Source organism: Emiliania huxleyi (assembly GCF_000372725.1).
Source record: "Emiliania huxleyi CCMP1516 chromosome Unknown EMIHUscaffold_213, whole genome shotgun sequence".
NCBI classification, from domain to species: domain Eukaryota; phylum Haptophyta; order Isochrysidales; family Noelaerhabdaceae; genus Emiliania; species Emiliania huxleyi.
Window position 1 is genome coordinate 180,869 of NW_005200478.1, and position 15,060 is coordinate 195,928.

The following is a 15,060-nucleotide window of genomic DNA, read 5'->3' on the forward strand; positions in this document are numbered from 1 at the left end:
CGACATGAGGCGCGTTGCACTTGCCAGTGCTGCGCTGGCCTTCTGTCTGCCTGCCCAATGGGTGGCAGATGCCTCTGCTGCTGTGGCATGCCTCACGGCTGCGACTGGCCGGCGCCTCGGCGCGTCAGCTCGGCTCGGCGCAGCGATCGTGGCCAGCGCAACTCGCCTGGACTCAACGCTCAGCCACGAGCTCGCGCACGCGCTGGCGCGAGGCATGGCGCATGCAACGCTCCAACAATGACCGTCCTCGCAGCCGACAGTCCACCGCCTGCTAAAGAAGCACTGTGCGACGAATGCGGCACCGGCGACGCATGGCAGGCTGGTCATGACGCAGTTATAGGGTGTTGTGTGTCGTCAGAGTGACTCTCTGTGTGTCAGGGATAGTCAGGGCCGTCAATCAGAGCTCCAGTAAGCTCGGAGACACCCCATTAGTGCGACTCGACCTCTTTGAGTCACTGCCTTCCCGGCGGGTTGGCTGTAGAGCCTCTACAACAAACTCTACAGCAAAATCGCGCTCTACATCGCTCTACAACGCAGGCGCATCGTCACGCGGCGGATGTAGAGCTCTACAGCTCTACAGCGCTCCAGATGTACCAGAGCGCTCTACATCTCTACAGCTCTACAGCGCTCTACACTCCATCCTCTACACCCTCCCCCTCAGTCCAAAACACAACAATCCCTCTCTCGATTCCGCATGGTACGTGGGACCCCTTGACCTTGTTCATATAGAATTTACAACAATTAGAGTTGTTTGGTATTGTAAAATCTCTCTCTCTAGTCTCTAGAAATCTTACAAACAAATGCTAGAAATCTTTCCAAATGTCACTGTCAGTGCAAACCAAATACCAAATCATGTGTGGGTGTTAGAGTTGTTTGGCATTGCTAAAAATCTCTCTCTTTCTCTGTCAGTGCCGAAATTCTTGTTGGCTTCTAAAAATCTCTCTCTCTAGAATCTTGGAGCACTTGGAGTGCAGTCAGTAACCGCACATCCAGGGCCAGGGGGCTAAGAAGCACACCCAGGCGGCGGGCCAGATGATTGGCATCGGGTTGCGGGCAAGAGAGCCCTAGGCCTAGCCCTGGGGGGTGCGCTAGAATCGGAGATACTGAATCGGAACAAAACGAATTTGTTTGGTATTGCTAAAAATCTCTCTCTCTAGAATCGGTGGGTCGCTCAGAGGGGACACAAACAAATCTCTCTCTCTCTCTCTCTCTCTCTCTCTCTCTCTCTCTCTCGTCGGGCCGAAGCCCGTCAGGCACTCTCTCCCTAACCCTAGCCTTCTCCCGAACCCTAGTGTGTGTTGGTTGCCTCTGTGCTTTCACATCTCGCCCCGTCGTGTCCGTCCCATTGTGATTGCGGACGTCCCCGACTACGTCGTCTCTAGAGAACGATACAACCCCCTTCTGGTGTCGACCGCGCCCCTCGCGGGGGCACGGCCGAACGTGGTAGCGTCAACTGGTCACGACCAGCACTTTGGGGGAGTACCTTCACGCTATCCCAGACATGCCCGACTCCCTGGCCGAGGACCTCGGGGAGGTCCCTGCCAAGGATGTCGCAACTTATGCATCCTCTCTCTCTCTCTCTCTCTCTCTCTCTCTCTCTCTCTCTCTCTCTCTCTCTCTCTCTCTCTCTCTCTCTCTCTCTCTCTCTCTCTCTCTCTCTCTCTCTCTCTCATCGCAGGCATCGTGCTCGTAGCGAGGAGGTAAAATCTCTCTCTCGCAGCATCACAGCCACTGAGTCTGCACGCCGTCCGGCGTTTTCATCTGTTGTGGTTACGGAGTGAGGAGGGAGGGGGGAGAGAGAGGTCAGGGGACTTCAAAGGGAGTGTGATATTAGAAAAAAGAAAGAAAACAGACAACCCAAGGGAGGGATGGGAGGACGGCAAGACGGATTATAGTTCTTATTTCTTTATTTCGTCGCCCGCGCCTCGCCTGTCGCGTGAAAAAGAAAGAAAGAAAGAAAACACACAACCCAAGGGAGGGATGGGAGAACGGCACGCCGCCACCACACAGGGATTTTAAGGAGAGGAGGGTGTGATGCGCTAGCCGTCGCCCATCCTGGGGGTCTGCCTCCTCGTATCTCTTTTCGCAGTCTCTCGCCGCTTCTCGCTGCAACCTTCATGCCACCTCGCGTGAATCGTGTCGTGCGAGGGCCAAAAATTCTTTATTTCGCCCGCGGCCACGACGCGGAGAGCAGCGACAGACAGCGACACGACATGCCCTCGACCAGCGCTCCACCGACGCTGCTCCAGGCGCTCACCGCCATCTGCACGCGGGCGCTCGAGGCCAGCTTCCCCGGCATCAGCTGCGCCATCCACGTGGCGCCCAGCACCAAGGGCGCGCACTATCAGAACAACACCGCGATGCCGCTCTTCAAGGCGCTCAAGGACGCGGGCCGCTCGGCCGAGGCGGCGAGCCCCAAGGCCGTCGCCGAGAAGCTCGCGGCGCAGATGACCGCCTGCGACACCGACGGGCTGCTTGCGCGGTGTGAGGTGGCCGGCCCTGGCTTCATCAACATCTTTGTCGCGCCGGCGTACCTCGAGTCGACCGTCAACTCGATCCTGCGGCACGGCCCGATGCCGCCGCCCTGTGCTCCCAAGCGGGTGGTGGTCGACTTCTCCTCGCCAAACGTGGCCAAGGAGATGCACGTCGGCCACCTGCGCTCCACCATCATCGGCGCGGCGCTCTCACCGCCCCTCCGCGCTCCCTCCCCTCCGCGCTGCCGTCCTCGCTCTCCACACGCGGCTGCGGCGCGCGCAGGCCGCTCGCCTCACCTCCCGCCCGCGGCGCGGCCCGGCGGCAGGCGACACCATCTCGCGGCTGCTCGAGTTTTGCGGCCACCGGGTCGACCGGGTGAACCACGTGGGCGACTGGGGCACGCAGTTCGGCATGCTGATCGGCCACCTGAAGAACGTCTTCCCCGACTACGCCACTAAGCCGCCGCCGATCGGCGACCTGCAGCAGTTCTACAAGGACGCCAAGAAGGTCTTCGACGACGACGAGGCCTTCAAGAAGGTTGCGCACGCCGAGGTCGTGCGGCTGCAGGCGAGATGTAGCCGAGATGCCGCCGAGGTGTCGCCGAGATCTCGCCGAGGTCGTGCGGGCGGCGCGACTCGCGCCTCGCGAGACGGACACGTCCAGGACACGTCCTTAGCCCTGTCCCCGTCAGGCGGGCGACGCGGACTCGCGCTTCGCGTGGCGGCAGATCTGCGAGGTGTCGCGCCGCGAGTTCGAGAAGGTGTACTCGCGGCTGCAGGTCGAGCTGGAGGAGGTTGGCGAGTCCTTTTACAACGAGTACATCCCGCCCGTTATCCGCCACCTCACCGAGATCGGCGTCGCGCACGACTCGGACGGCGCGATGGTCCTCTTCCCGCCCGGCACCAAGCACGAGCAGCCGCTCATCGTGCGGAAGAGCGACGGCGGCTTCGGGTACGACTCGACCGACATGGCCGCCGTCTGGTACCGGCTGCTCGAGCTGCAGGCGGACTGGCTCGTCTACGTGACCGACGCGGGCCAGTCGCAGCACTTCGAGCTCATCTTTGCGGCGGCGCGCCAGGCGGGGTGGGTGGGCGACAAGCGGCTCGACCACTGCCCGTTCGGCCTCGTCTGCGGCGACGACGGCAAGAAGTTCAAGACGCGCTCCGGCGACGCCACGCGGCTGGTCGACCGACTCCTCGACGGCGCTTCTCGGAGCCTGCTCGGCACCTCCCTGTAGGCGAGGTCACGCGGCTGGTCGACCTGCTCGACGAGGCGGTGACGCGGATGGAGGCGACGCTGCGCGAGCGGTGGAGGCTTTCGCGAGGTGGCCGCCTCCGCCTCGGCGCCGCGTCGGAGCCGCGCCGGAGCCTTCCTGTAGGTGGGACGCAGACGTGGCTGCGGGGAAGCTCGAGCCGTACACGGACGAGGAGCTCCTCGAGACGGCGCGCGTGATGGGGTACGGCGCCGTCAAGTACGCAGACCTCAAGGGCGGCCGCGTCAACGACTACATCTTCTCGTACGAGCGGATGCTCGACGACAAGGGCGGCGCTGACCGCCCGCTCACCGCCCGCTCGCCGCGCCGGCGAGAGCGTGTTGCGTGCGCGTAGGCAACACCGCTGTCTACCTGCTCTACGCCGGCGCGCGCCTCTCGTCCATCCAGCGAAAGGCGGCCGCCACGAGCGGCGCCTCTGCCGCCGAACTCGTCGCCTCGGGCGCCGGCGTCGCGCTGAGCATGCCGACCGAGCTCGAGCTCGCGCTGGCGCTGGCGCGCTTCGGCGAGACGGTCGAGTTCACCACGCAGACGCTGCTGCCCAACAAGCTCTGCGAGTACGTCCACGACGTGTGCGTCAAGTTCACCGCCTTTTACCTGGAGTGCAAGGTGATCGAGGAGGACGCCGTCAACCAGTCGCGGCTGCTGCTCGTGCGCGCCGCGCAGCTCGTCATCAAAAAGGCGAACGAGCTCCTCGGCATCGGCTACGTCGACAAGGTCTAATGCGGCTGCGCGGGTGCTCGCGGGCGGTGCTGTCGGCAGCTACTGGCTTTGGGCCTTTGGCGGTCTGGGAGGGGCGCGCGAGTGGCCGGCGGGGAGAGTCGCTCCGGCGTCTCGTTGAGTCTCCACCCGCCCAGTCGTCAACCAAGTACGGTACCCAGGTGTGCTCCGGCAGCCCGTGTGTGTGTGTTGAGCGGCCCAGTGGCGGTGGCCGATTGGGGGCGCCGCGGTGGCACCTCGGTCCTCGTCGCTGAGTCAAGACCTTGCCGCTTGGGCTAGACCTTGCCGCGCCTTGCGGTGACGACCGCGGGGGCGCAGCTGCCAGAGCCGAGCGCTCCTGCGCCTCTCGCCGCCTGCAAGCCATGCTGGTTGCTGCAAGGTGCAAGCTGCATCGGCGCCGGCTGCCTGCCAGCGGCACCGGCAGCGCGGCCGCTGTGCGGGTGCGGCGCGGGCGCCGTGCGGGCCCGTGGCCGTGCCCAGAGATCTATAGCTGCACAATTTTGATACATGTCCACGCGACCACGAACGCCACCTCTTTACTCAAGAGAGGGGGGGTGTCCGGCGGTGCATGCTCGTCGCTCCACGCAGGTCACTCGAGGGGTCTCGCAGCCGACGCAGCCCGCCCCCCCCGCCGGGACAAAACGTAAAGTTAAAGACAGTGGCCGGCGCCCCGTGTCGGGTCCACTGAGCGTGGCGCGCGGGCAGCAGTCCACATCACATTACGCTCCCCGCAATCACTTGGTCCAAGCCTCCCTCTCGTCGCGATATGCCGGCATCGGCGCCAGGAGACATCTCCCCGGCCCCTCCCCGCTCGCAGCGAGGCGCGCGCCCCGTCGGCCGCTCACTCGTCCTTGGAGTCGTCGAGGGGGCACCCGTACTTCATCGCCTTGAGGTGCGCCTCGATCTGCGCCTGCAGCTCGAGCAGCTGCCCCACCGCCTCCTCGCGCGCCTCGGCGTTGAGCGACAGGTCCTTGCGCGTCGTCGCCTCGGCCAGGTCGAGCTCGGAGCCGTCGGCGAGCTGAGGGTTCGGGGCTGGGGGTAAACGGCGAGCCGACGCGAGGCTGCTCGCGCGTAGGGATGGGGAGGCGGTGCGGGGCGCTCTGCGCGAGAAGCGCGCAGGCGGTGGGCGGTGCGGCGGAGGCGCGGCGGAGGCGCGGGGCGCGCCTCGAGCACGACGGCGGCGGATCGACCTCGCTTGCCCGCCTGGGCGGTGAGGGGGCGGTGGCGGGGCGGAGTGAGCCGCCCACCCGAATAGGAGGGTGGGAGCGGCTGGGCAGGGGAGGTAGGACGCTGCTCTGCGGCGAGTGCCTCTCGCCTTTGCTTTGACGGTGTTGAGCAGGTTGATCGGCGAGCCGTTGGCAGAGAGCATCACCTCACCGTTGCGGACGAAGCGGGGGGTCTCGTGCATCCGCGGCGTCATCATGCCCGCCGTCGAGCTGCGCGACGTCGAGCAGCCCGCCCCCACCGACGGGGTGGCGCACGCGCCGCCCGGAGTCGCGGCCGTGCGCGCACGCGTCGACCTGCTTGCGGACGGGGTGGCGGCGGCTCCGGCGGCGGGGGCGGCGGCGCGCCTCGACGAGGCGCGCCTCGCGCCCGCGTCCGCGTCGCCGCCCGCCTTGGGGCGGGCCAGGCGCGGCGGCTGCATCATCGGCGGCGGCATCAGCTCGGCGGCCGAGCTCGACGCCTTGCTGCGCTTGGCGACGTGCTGTATGGCCTGCTCGACGTCGCCGCCGCACTCGTCGCAGAACTCCCCCACCGTCATGCTGCGCACCGCGAGCGGCAGCTTCAGCAGCTCCATGCGGGCCTCCGACTCGTACTTGAGGCCGAGCCGCTGCGTCAGCGCCCGCATCTGCGCAACCTTGTCGTTGTACTCAATCTCGAGCTCCTCGAGGAAGGACTCGTCGCACGCGGCCGCGGCGGCGTCCTCCGCGGGCACCACGCCGCCGCGGAGGGAGGCGGCCGAGAGCGGCTGCGTCGTCGCGAGCATTTCGAGAGCGAGAGAGCGACGAGCGAGAGAGCGGAGAGAGCAGAGAGCAGCGCGAGCTCTTTGAAATGCCCCCGGGGCGAAAAAGAATTTTATCAAGCCTGACATAAGCGATCACGTCCTTGCGAGCCGCCCCCCGGCTCTGCGCCTGCGCGCTCAAACGCTCCTCTTTCGGAACCCCCTGTTCAAGTAGGGGGAGATCCCACGATTATCCCACCCGTGTTATGTTGTACCCGTGAGCCACTTTGCGCCTTTGGGGTTCTCGCTCCGAGAGCGACGGCAGGGCGAGCTTTGAAAGCGCATGCCTCTTCCTTTCTTTCTGGCGGCGTGGCGGCGTGCGTGCTAGGCTGCTGGGTAGTCTGAGGGCCCAACAGGAGAATCGTGCTTTCAGTGGGGTTGTTTGGTGTTGGGTTGGGTTGGTTGGGTCGGGTTGGGTTGTTCCGCGTGAGGTTGGGTCGTCGGCGCGAAGGGTGAGGTCTCGACCGCCGCCGCTCACGCCAGCGGACGGCCACCATCGGTGTTTTTGGCTTCGCCACCGTTTTCAAAGCGTGCGCAATGGCGCTCGCCGGCATCGAGCGAGCACGCCTGTCCGACGAGCGGCTTGCTGTGTGGACGCCTTCTTGTGGCTCTCGCCGAGAGCGTTTTGCGTCCCGGCGGGTGGGAGAATATGTGTCGTCTGATGTGTCACTGTGTGCGTCACATCAGTCTTGATAGCAAGCACGGTCGATCCGTCAAAGCGATACACTCGACACTCGTTCCTCTCACATATTCTCCCACCCACCGGGACGCAAAACGCTCTCGGCGAGAGCCACAAGAAGGCGTCCACACAGCAAGCCACTCGTCGGACAGACGTGCTCGCTCGATGCCGGCGAGCGCATTGCGCACGCCTTGGACGGTGGCGAAGCCAAAAACACCGATGGTGGCCGTCCGCTGGCGTGAGCGGCGGCGGTCGAGCCTCACCCTTCGCGCCGACGACCCAACCTTACGCGGAACAACCCAACCCAGGCCCACAACCCAACCCAACCCAAAAAGCACGATTCTCCTGTTAGGCCCTCAGTCTTCTCTTTCTTTCTTTGGTGCGCGGGGGAAAGGAGAGATTCGGCAGGCGTTTTCTTTCGATCCAGGGCGAGAGAGGTGATGAGAGGCGAGCGGGCCCTTTGAAAGCGAGCAGCGCGAAAATAAATAAAACGAGTTTGCCAACCTGGTGCCAACAGCACTGGTGCACTGCGGTCATTTTTGGGCGACCTGCGACCAGCGCCCGACTTTCCCTCCGACCTGACCGCACCCCGCCTCTCCCGCCTCCCTCCCGAGTCTCCCTTATTTCGCGCGAGGCCGCCGCCCTGGCCGCCAATGCAGAACGGCGCCGGCGTCGGCGCCGGCTCGTCCTCCTCCGGCCTCGGCGAGGCGGCGGCTTTCTCAGACGACGACGACGAGCGAGAACGGCGCTCGTCGTTCGAGCGGCTGATCGAGGAGCTCGGCAAGGCCGAGGGCGGGGGGCTCAACCTGCGCCGTCCCTTGGGGGCGAGGGCCGCGGCTGCGGCGGAGCCGCCGCTCGAGGTCCGGACCGTCACCTTTGCCGCCGCCGACGCCGCGGCGGTGGAGGGCGGCGCGGGCGGCGCCTTCCCGGAGCGCGCGGTGGAGGCGGCGCCGCGCGCCTCCGCCCTGACCGCGGCCCTCAAGGAGAGGGGGCCCGCCGGCGCCGGCGCCGGCCTCACGCTGCGCATCCACGCCGCCGGCCACGCGGCGCCGCTCGTGCTCCACGTGTCGGAGCACAGCACGATCCACCAGACGATCAGCCTCGCCCTGGCGGCGCTGCCGGGAGGCGAGGCGTCGAGCGCGCACGCGCACGAGCTGCTCATGGCCGAGCCCGACGGCGAGCCCGACGACGACCTCCCTCCCCTCTCCCGCGAGCAGCGGGTCGGACTCTTCGGCCACGACGTCTTTGCGCTGCGGCCGGCCGCCGCGCCGAGCGCGTCGGCGTCGCCGCCCTCGCCGCCCTCGCCCGCCTCGTCGTCGCTGGTGCGCGTGTGGCTGCCGCGCGGCCTCGCCACCGGCGCCGAGGGCCGCTCCGTCTCGGTCAAGGCGGACGCCGGGCGGACGGTGCGCGAGGTGCTGGCGGAGGTGCGATCTCGGCTGTACCTCGGCTGCACCTCGCCACTCCCCCGCGGCGCGAGGCTCTCGCTCCTCTCCCGCCGGAGCAGCACACTCGTGACCACGCCGCGCCAGCCCCACGCCCGCCGCCCCTCCGAGCCGACCCCACGCCCGCGGCACGGCCCGCCCGTGCGCCCCAGGCCCAAGCCCGACCCTTGCCAGCCTGGCAGCCGACCCTGGCAGCCGACCCTTGCCAGCCTGGCAGCCGACCCTGGCAGCCGACCCTTCCCAGCCCTGGCAGGTGTGCCTCAAGCCGCACGTGATGCTCGACCCGACCCGCCACCTCCTCGCGCCCCGCGCCCCGTCGCCTGCGCGCGGGGCGACGCTCCTCGACCGAAAGGCGGGCGGCGGCGGCAGGCCGCTCGACGAGGCGGCCACTCTCGGCTCGCTCGGCCTCGAGCGGCGGAGGGGCGGCCGCGCGGAGCTGGAGCTGCGCCGCCGCGTCTACGCCGACAACCCGCTCCCGCGCCGGCGCCGCTCGTCGGCGGCTCTGGCGGGGCACGCGGAGGGCAGGCGGGGCGGGGAGCTCTGCCCGTCCGAGTTTGTCTTTTCGGACGCGACGGCGAGCCTGTACAAGGAGTTTGAGGTGGTCAAGGTCGGCCGGCGGGGCCAGAGGCAGCAGCGCGTGCTCGGTCAGCCCCCCGCGCCGCCGCCGCCGCCGCCGCCGCCTTTCGCCGGGCTTCTCTCAGCCCTCGCGCCGACCTTCAGGCATCGACCGGCAGCGTCTCTACCACATCGCGCGCGGCGACGACGACGAGGGCAGGGCGGACGGGCTGCGCCGGTGGGGCCTCGGCACGCTCGGCCTCGGCTGGGCGGCGCCGGGCGGGATCAAGCACCCGTCGCACTTGCTCAGCGACGTGGCGGACGCCGCCCTCGGCGGCGAGCCGTGCGCGTTTGTGCTCGCCATCCGCGACCCGCTCGAGCAACCCGCGCGCTGCAAGGAGCACTGGTACGAGGCGGCGACCAAGCACGAGGCGGCGGAGATCGTCGCGAAGATCCAGTTCCTCATCAAGCTGCACTCGGAGTCGCTCAAGCTGAGCGGCGGCCCCGCGGCGGGCGCGCACAGCCACACCGACGGCTTTGCGCTCGGGGCGGCCAGCGGCCCGACCACGTGACGACGTGACCAGGATTCCTGGATACGCGCACCCTCCCCCGAGCCTCGAGCCTCGGTACTACGTAGAGTCAAGAGTGTGTCGGAGTGGTCCAGTGCTACGTCGGAAGCCCATACCAATACATGCATAGTTGTCGACGCCTCGCGGACACCATAACACACTGCGCCGCGAGGGTTTCACAAAAACACTGCGCAAAAAAAACGCGAGCCGTCTCTCAGGAACTGCGGGGCGTCCCAACGTCGCTTGCGGGGCCAACCTCGTCCCCGTGCGCGGGGGCGCCGATCCACTGTCCAAACGCGCGGCCCCACCGCTCGAGCGCGCCCGCCTTTGCGTGCACCCATTCGCCCTGCACCTGCATCGCCCGCGCCACGGGCTGGAGGGCGACGTCGGCAGCGGCGCCAAAGTCGGACGGAGTCTCGAAGCCGAGCCCGTAGCGCGCGCCCAGCACGGCGGCCGCCGCGGAGCCGAGCGACAGCGCGGTGCCCCAGCCCAGCGCCCGCGCGGCGGTGCGCATGGCGAGCGCCTCCGCCTGCGCCGTCGGAGGCTTCTCGCCCGACTTTTCGAGCACGTCGAGCGCGGCAGACGTGTCGAACGTGCGCATGCCGAGCGCGACACCACCCGCGAGCGCGAGCGCCGAGACGGCCGCGTAGCCCGCGAAGAATAGCCTGGAGACCCGGGCATCCGCCGGCGTCAGCGGCGCGTCCCAGTCGATCTGCTGCGGCCAGTCGTCGTCGCCCAGAGGCTTCGGCTTTGCCGCGCCGCGCACGCCGAGCCACACGGACGGCCCGACCACCGCGACGACGCTGGCCCCGGTGAGGATGAGACCGTCGCGGCTGATTCGCATCATCGGCAAGCAGCGCGCGCTGGAGGCGTGACGGCGTCGCCGTCTTCTTTCTTCATTGAGCCGAGAAGAAAAGAAAGAGGGCCGCTACCAAACCCGAGTACCGGTCTCCTAAGCATAGATAGAGGCTCAAGTGATAATAAATAAGTACACACATGACGACATACACATACAAGAAAGAAGGAAAATCTCTCTCCACATACACATACACAAATCATATCTCTCACGACACACGGGCACCCGGGCACCGGGTGGAGCGGCGGCGGCGGCGGCAGCAGCACGCGCGGGCGGATGGATTCGGACGGGGCGGAGCAGCGACCGCCTGGGCGGCCGCTGCTCTGTCTGCCAGAGCGCGCCGTCTGCGCAGCTCGAGCGTGGTCAGGTGCAGGGAAGCGTGGCGGCGCGGGGACGCCCGTTAATTCTGCTTTGGCGCCAAAGCTTGTGACGAGTTTTGCCACGAAAAGTCTGCCTCTGCTAAATCCTAAAAGGGGGCTACTGGGGCGGCCAAATTCACACCTACCTCGCAACCCTGTCTGCCTGCACGTCTCGCGCGCGCGTGAACAGGGCTCCAGGCCCCAAATGACGTGTGAGTGTTAGAGTTGTTTGGGGGAGATTGCTAAAAATCTCTCTCTCTCTCCTACCTCGCGGGACTACTTATGTTTTCGTAAACGTAGTCGTGGCCCCCCGCTACGTCGCACGACTGCGACTGGGTAGCGGGGGGCTACAACCAGCATCCGAGGGGGACAGGGTCCCCCAAAACACACAACCCAAGGGACTACACGAAACGATTTCTTCTGGTCGCCGACTCCTCTCGGCCGGTTGCTTGGTCGTCGAGGAGAGAAGGTGAGCACCACCACGGACCCGCTGGCTCGGACATGCCGCGGCCGCGCGCTACGATCGCCGTGCCTCTGCTCCTGTCCCTCGCGGGCGCGGCCGCGCACGACCACGACTGTGTCCACGACAAGGTCCGCGCCCGCGCGCCCGCTCCGGTCGTGGTTCCACAGTCGCCTTTGGCACAGCGGCGGCGCGGGCGGCGGCGGCTGGAGGCTGCCCCGCCGGCGCTCCGCATCCTATTCGACACCGACACGCTCGTATCGGACGAGCGCTCGTGCCGAGCAGCGGGCCAGGTGGTTGCTGTGGGCGACTCTCACGGCTCACCGTGCGGGCCGAGCTCCGCCGACGACTGCGACTACACGTGCCGCGGGAATGACGTGTTGCGGGAGAGCCACACGGCGCGCCTGACGCAGGAGCTGCTGCCGGCGGTGGCCGGCTGGTTCGGCGCCGCCTTCGACTTTCGCGACCACATCCCGCGCCCCGAGCGCCTCGTCGTCGACGCGAGCCGCGAGTGTGGCTTCGGCGGGCCGGTTCGGATCCCGTCGGACCTGGGCTCGCCCGGCAAGCGGGACGCCGACCTGATCGTGCTGGTGACGGTGCGGCCGATGGCGCCCGGCTCGGCGACGCTCGCCTTCGCCGGCTACTGCCAGACCGACGAGGGGACGCCCTCGATCGCCACCGAGAGCGGCGTCCACCGCTCGTCGAGCCCCCGACCTCTCCTGGACGTGTCCATTGACGCGGGGACGTGCCCCACAGGCGTGCCGTACTCGCCGCGCCGGCCCATCCTCGGCCACGTCAACATCCGGCCGAGCGTGCTCACGGGGATGGCGGAGGAGGAGTGGGGATCGCCGGCGGCCGTCGACCGGCTGATGAAGCTGCTGCTGCACGAGGTCTTGCACGAGGTCGGCAATCCCCTCTTCGTGGGCCCTTCCTGGACACGTCCTGGGCCCTCCCTGTAGGTCTTCCACGTGCTCGGCTTCACCGCGGACAAGCTCGCCGAGTGGCCCTGCCCGCGCACGCCCCTCTTCAACCGGCACCAGAGGTACGACTGGCGGCCGAGGGACTGCCCCGCGGCGGGAGGCGTCCCCGGCGTCGAGCCGGTCGGAACCTTCCGCCGGGAGCACAACGGAGCGGCATACGAGGTGCGGGGCGTGCGCACGCCGGTCGTGCTCGCAAAGGCGCGGCACCACTTCGACTGCCGCTGCGGAGACGCCGGAGAGAGCGACTGCATCGAGTGCGCCTCCCCCGACTCTGGCGCGGCATGTCCGCGAGGCGAGTGAGACATGTTCTGGACACGGCCTCGCAGGTACATCTCTCTCGAGGACTCGGGCGGCGAGGGCGCGGCGCCGGCGGAGCGGCAGGGCGGGCGGAGGGGGCGGCCTGAGGAGTGCGGCTTGCGTTTTGCGGTAGGCACGGCCTCGAGCCACTGGGAGAAGCGCGTGCTCTACAACGAGGTCATGTCGGGCACCGTCAACACGGCGAGCTGACCCGAAGCCGGACCCAAACCCAAGCCCGAGCCCGAACCCGACCCCTACCCCTAAACCACCCTACCCCTAAACCGAACCGCCTCCTGCGCAGCAGAGCTGCACCGCCCCTCCTGGCCTCCGTCCTCTCCGCCGCCCCTCTGCCTCTTCTCCTCTCGGGCCGCCCCGCCTCGGCTGCGGACGGTGCCCCACCTCCTTCTCCCCGCCGCAGGCCACCTCGCCCATCTCCAACATCACGCTCGCCCTATTTGAGGACTCGGGCTGGTTTCGGCCAAACTACGGCGTCGCGGCGCGCGAGTGCTTTAACAAGAGGCAGTACTGGTTCCTTTGCGAATCACTTAATGAGTTATCACTAGGCGCCCGAGTGCTTCTTCGACCCCTCCTGGTGCGGCCTGCCGGGCGGGGAGGGGACGCGGCCTCGCAAGCCGCTGCTCTGGGGAGCGGGGCGCGGCTGCGGCTTTGTGATGGGCGCGTGCGACGGAGACGCGTGGCGGGGCGACTTGGGCTACTTCTGCACCGACTACAGCCACGCGCGCGGCTGCACGGTCGGGCGGCGCGCCGTCGGCCGCTGCTCGCGCATGGTCTACTCGGCGGATCTGCCGCGACAGTTCCAGTACTTTGCCGACGCGCGCGTGGGCGGGCAGCGCTCCGAGGACTATTGCCCGGTGTGGGAGGCCTTCTCAAACTACGGCTGCGGCGAGGGCGGCGAGGAGGGGGCGGACATGGCGAGGCTCAAGGCGGCACAGCGCGGCGAGGCGCGCTGCGAGGGGTGCCGCTGCGCCGCGACCACGCTGTGCAACTTGTCGCACTCGGACTGCGGCGCCGGGCGCGAGTTTGGCTGCTACGAGCACCGCTGCCTCTCGCCCACGCGGCTGCAGATGCGGGTCGGCAACACGTGGTTCGACTGCGCCGAGCAGCCGACGCCGAGCCGCATCTCGCTGCCCGGCTACGCGGGCGAGCTCGAGTGCCCGCCCGCCGCGGAGTTGTGCGCGAGCGCGGCCGAGCTAGGCTGGCCCGACCTCCGCTCCGTCGAGCCCGCGTCGGGGCCGGCCGGCGGCGGGACCGTCGTCACCATCCGCGGCGCCGACTTGGGCGCGGCCGACTCGCGCGTGGTCCTCTGCGGCGTCGAGGCGTCGGGGGTGCGCCCGCTCAACGTGAGCGACGTTGGCGGCGGCTTGCGGGCTAGGCTGGGCGCGCTCGTCGACTCGGACGGCGCCGAGGTGCTCGGAGACACCTCGTGCAACGTGCGCGTCTCGCGCAGCGGCGGGCGGTACGACGAGCTCACCGCGGCCTTTGTGTACGTCGGCCCGCCCGCGCCGCCGCCGGCGCAGGAGCCGGTCGACCTCTCGGGCGGCTGGACCTCGCAGAAGGTCCTCTCGGTCTCGCTGCGCATCTGGCCGTACGTGATGACCGGGCTGACGGTGCTGCTCACGCTCAACTGGTGCTACGTCATTGTCACGCAGTGCCGGGCGCAGTCGCGGATCGCGAAGGCGTACGGCGGCGGCGGCGGCTTCGTCCGCCAGGGCTCGAGCAGCCGGCTGCGCCGGCGGGGCAGCAGGGCGCGGCCCGACCCCGGGTTTGGAGGCATCGAGACCGCAGCGTCCGGAGAGGCGGTGGACTGGGACTGACGGGTCACCTAAAATGTAGTACGTTTCGAGGGTGGTATGCGCACCTTTTCGGGGGTTCACGCGCGCGCGAGACGTGCAGGCTGCAGGGCCTGGGGTTGCCAGGTAATCGGGCGGTTCACGCAAAACACCCTCTTGAAACACTTTGGAACAACAAAAACAAAAAATGCCGGTGCAAACACGAACGAGGGAAGAAGGGAGAAGGACAGATCGAGTCCACTTGGAGCCAGGCAGATTTTTCTTCTTCCTCGAGTCGCTTAGGCGGCTCCGGTGGTGAGCCGGTGTGTGTGCCAGTCCGCGCCAGTCCGCGCCCTTGTCGTGCCAGTGTGCTGTGAGAGAGGCTGTGGGTGGAGAATTCTTCCTCGCAACGATGAGCGCCGGCTCTCAGTTTCGCGCCGCTCGGTGGTTTGTCCTGAGCCTGCTGTCGACCCGCAGCCTCGCACTCGCGCCACCCGCCGCCGCCGGCCCTGCGAGTGCGATCGTCAGCCTTCCGCGCCGCTCGGCCGGCGGCCGATGCGCTGCAACGAGCGGCGACTCGACGCTGCAGCTCTCCGCCATGGACCC

At 67.8% G+C, this 15,060-nt stretch overlaps 3 protein-coding genes across 3 annotated transcripts; 2 read left to right on the plus strand and 1 right to left on the minus strand.

The window, feature by feature from the left end:
* Nucleotides 1-2,181: 2,181 nt before the first annotated feature.
* EMIHUDRAFT_418599 (arginine-tRNA ligase) lies at nucleotides 2,182-4,889 on the plus strand. The gene is given in 5 exon segments (XM_005780539.1): nucleotides 2,182-2,673; nucleotides 2,801-3,030; nucleotides 3,152-3,708; nucleotides 3,854-4,065; nucleotides 4,083-4,889. 5 exon segments carry the CDS (start codon nucleotides 2,214-2,216, stop codon nucleotides 4,466-4,468), a joined length of 1,845 nt encoding a protein of 614 aa, XP_005780596.1. The 5' UTR covers nucleotides 2,182-2,213; the 3' UTR covers nucleotides 4,469-4,889.
* Nucleotides 4,890-4,949: 60 nt separating this feature from the next.
* EMIHUDRAFT_443029 (hypothetical protein) lies at nucleotides 4,950-6,116 on the minus strand (the record flags this gene model as incomplete). The annotated part of the gene is made up of 3 exons (XM_005780540.1): nucleotides 4,950-5,483; nucleotides 5,630-5,668; nucleotides 5,781-6,116. 3 exons carry the CDS (start codon nucleotides 6,111-6,113, stop codon nucleotides 5,307-5,309), a joined length of 549 nt encoding a protein of 182 aa, XP_005780597.1. The 3' UTR covers nucleotides 4,950-5,306.
* A 5,312-nt stretch (nucleotides 6,117-11,428) lies between these two features.
* EMIHUDRAFT_235119 (hypothetical protein) lies at nucleotides 11,429-14,499 on the plus strand (the record flags this gene model as incomplete). The annotated part of the gene is made up of 9 exons (XM_005780541.1): nucleotides 11,429-11,518; nucleotides 11,681-12,277; nucleotides 12,347-12,650; nucleotides 12,798-12,841; nucleotides 13,083-13,154; nucleotides 13,228-13,536; nucleotides 13,705-13,856; nucleotides 14,058-14,166; nucleotides 14,239-14,499. The coding sequence occupies 9 exons, from the start codon at nucleotides 11,429-11,431 to the stop codon at nucleotides 14,497-14,499; spliced, it is 1,938 nt and encodes a 645-aa protein (XP_005780598.1).
* Between the last annotated feature and the right edge of the window lie 561 nt (nucleotides 14,500-15,060).

What these genes read in the sequence shown, in the direction of transcription:
- EMIHUDRAFT_418599 (XM_005780539.1), top strand. Translation starts at nt 2,214, where the DNA reads ATGCCCTCGACCAGCGCTCCACCGACGCTGCTCCAGGCGCTCACCGCC. An exon ending in CCTGCGCTCCACCATCATCG is followed by an intron (nt 2,674 to 2,800) that starts GCGCGGCGCTCT and finishes GCCCGGCGGCAG; the next exon opens with GCGACACCATCTCGCGGCTG. An exon ending in AGGTTGCGCACGCCGAGGTC is followed by an intron (nt 3,031 to 3,151) that starts GTGCGGCTGCAG and finishes ACACGTCCTTAG; the next exon opens with CCCTGTCCCCGTCAGGCGGG.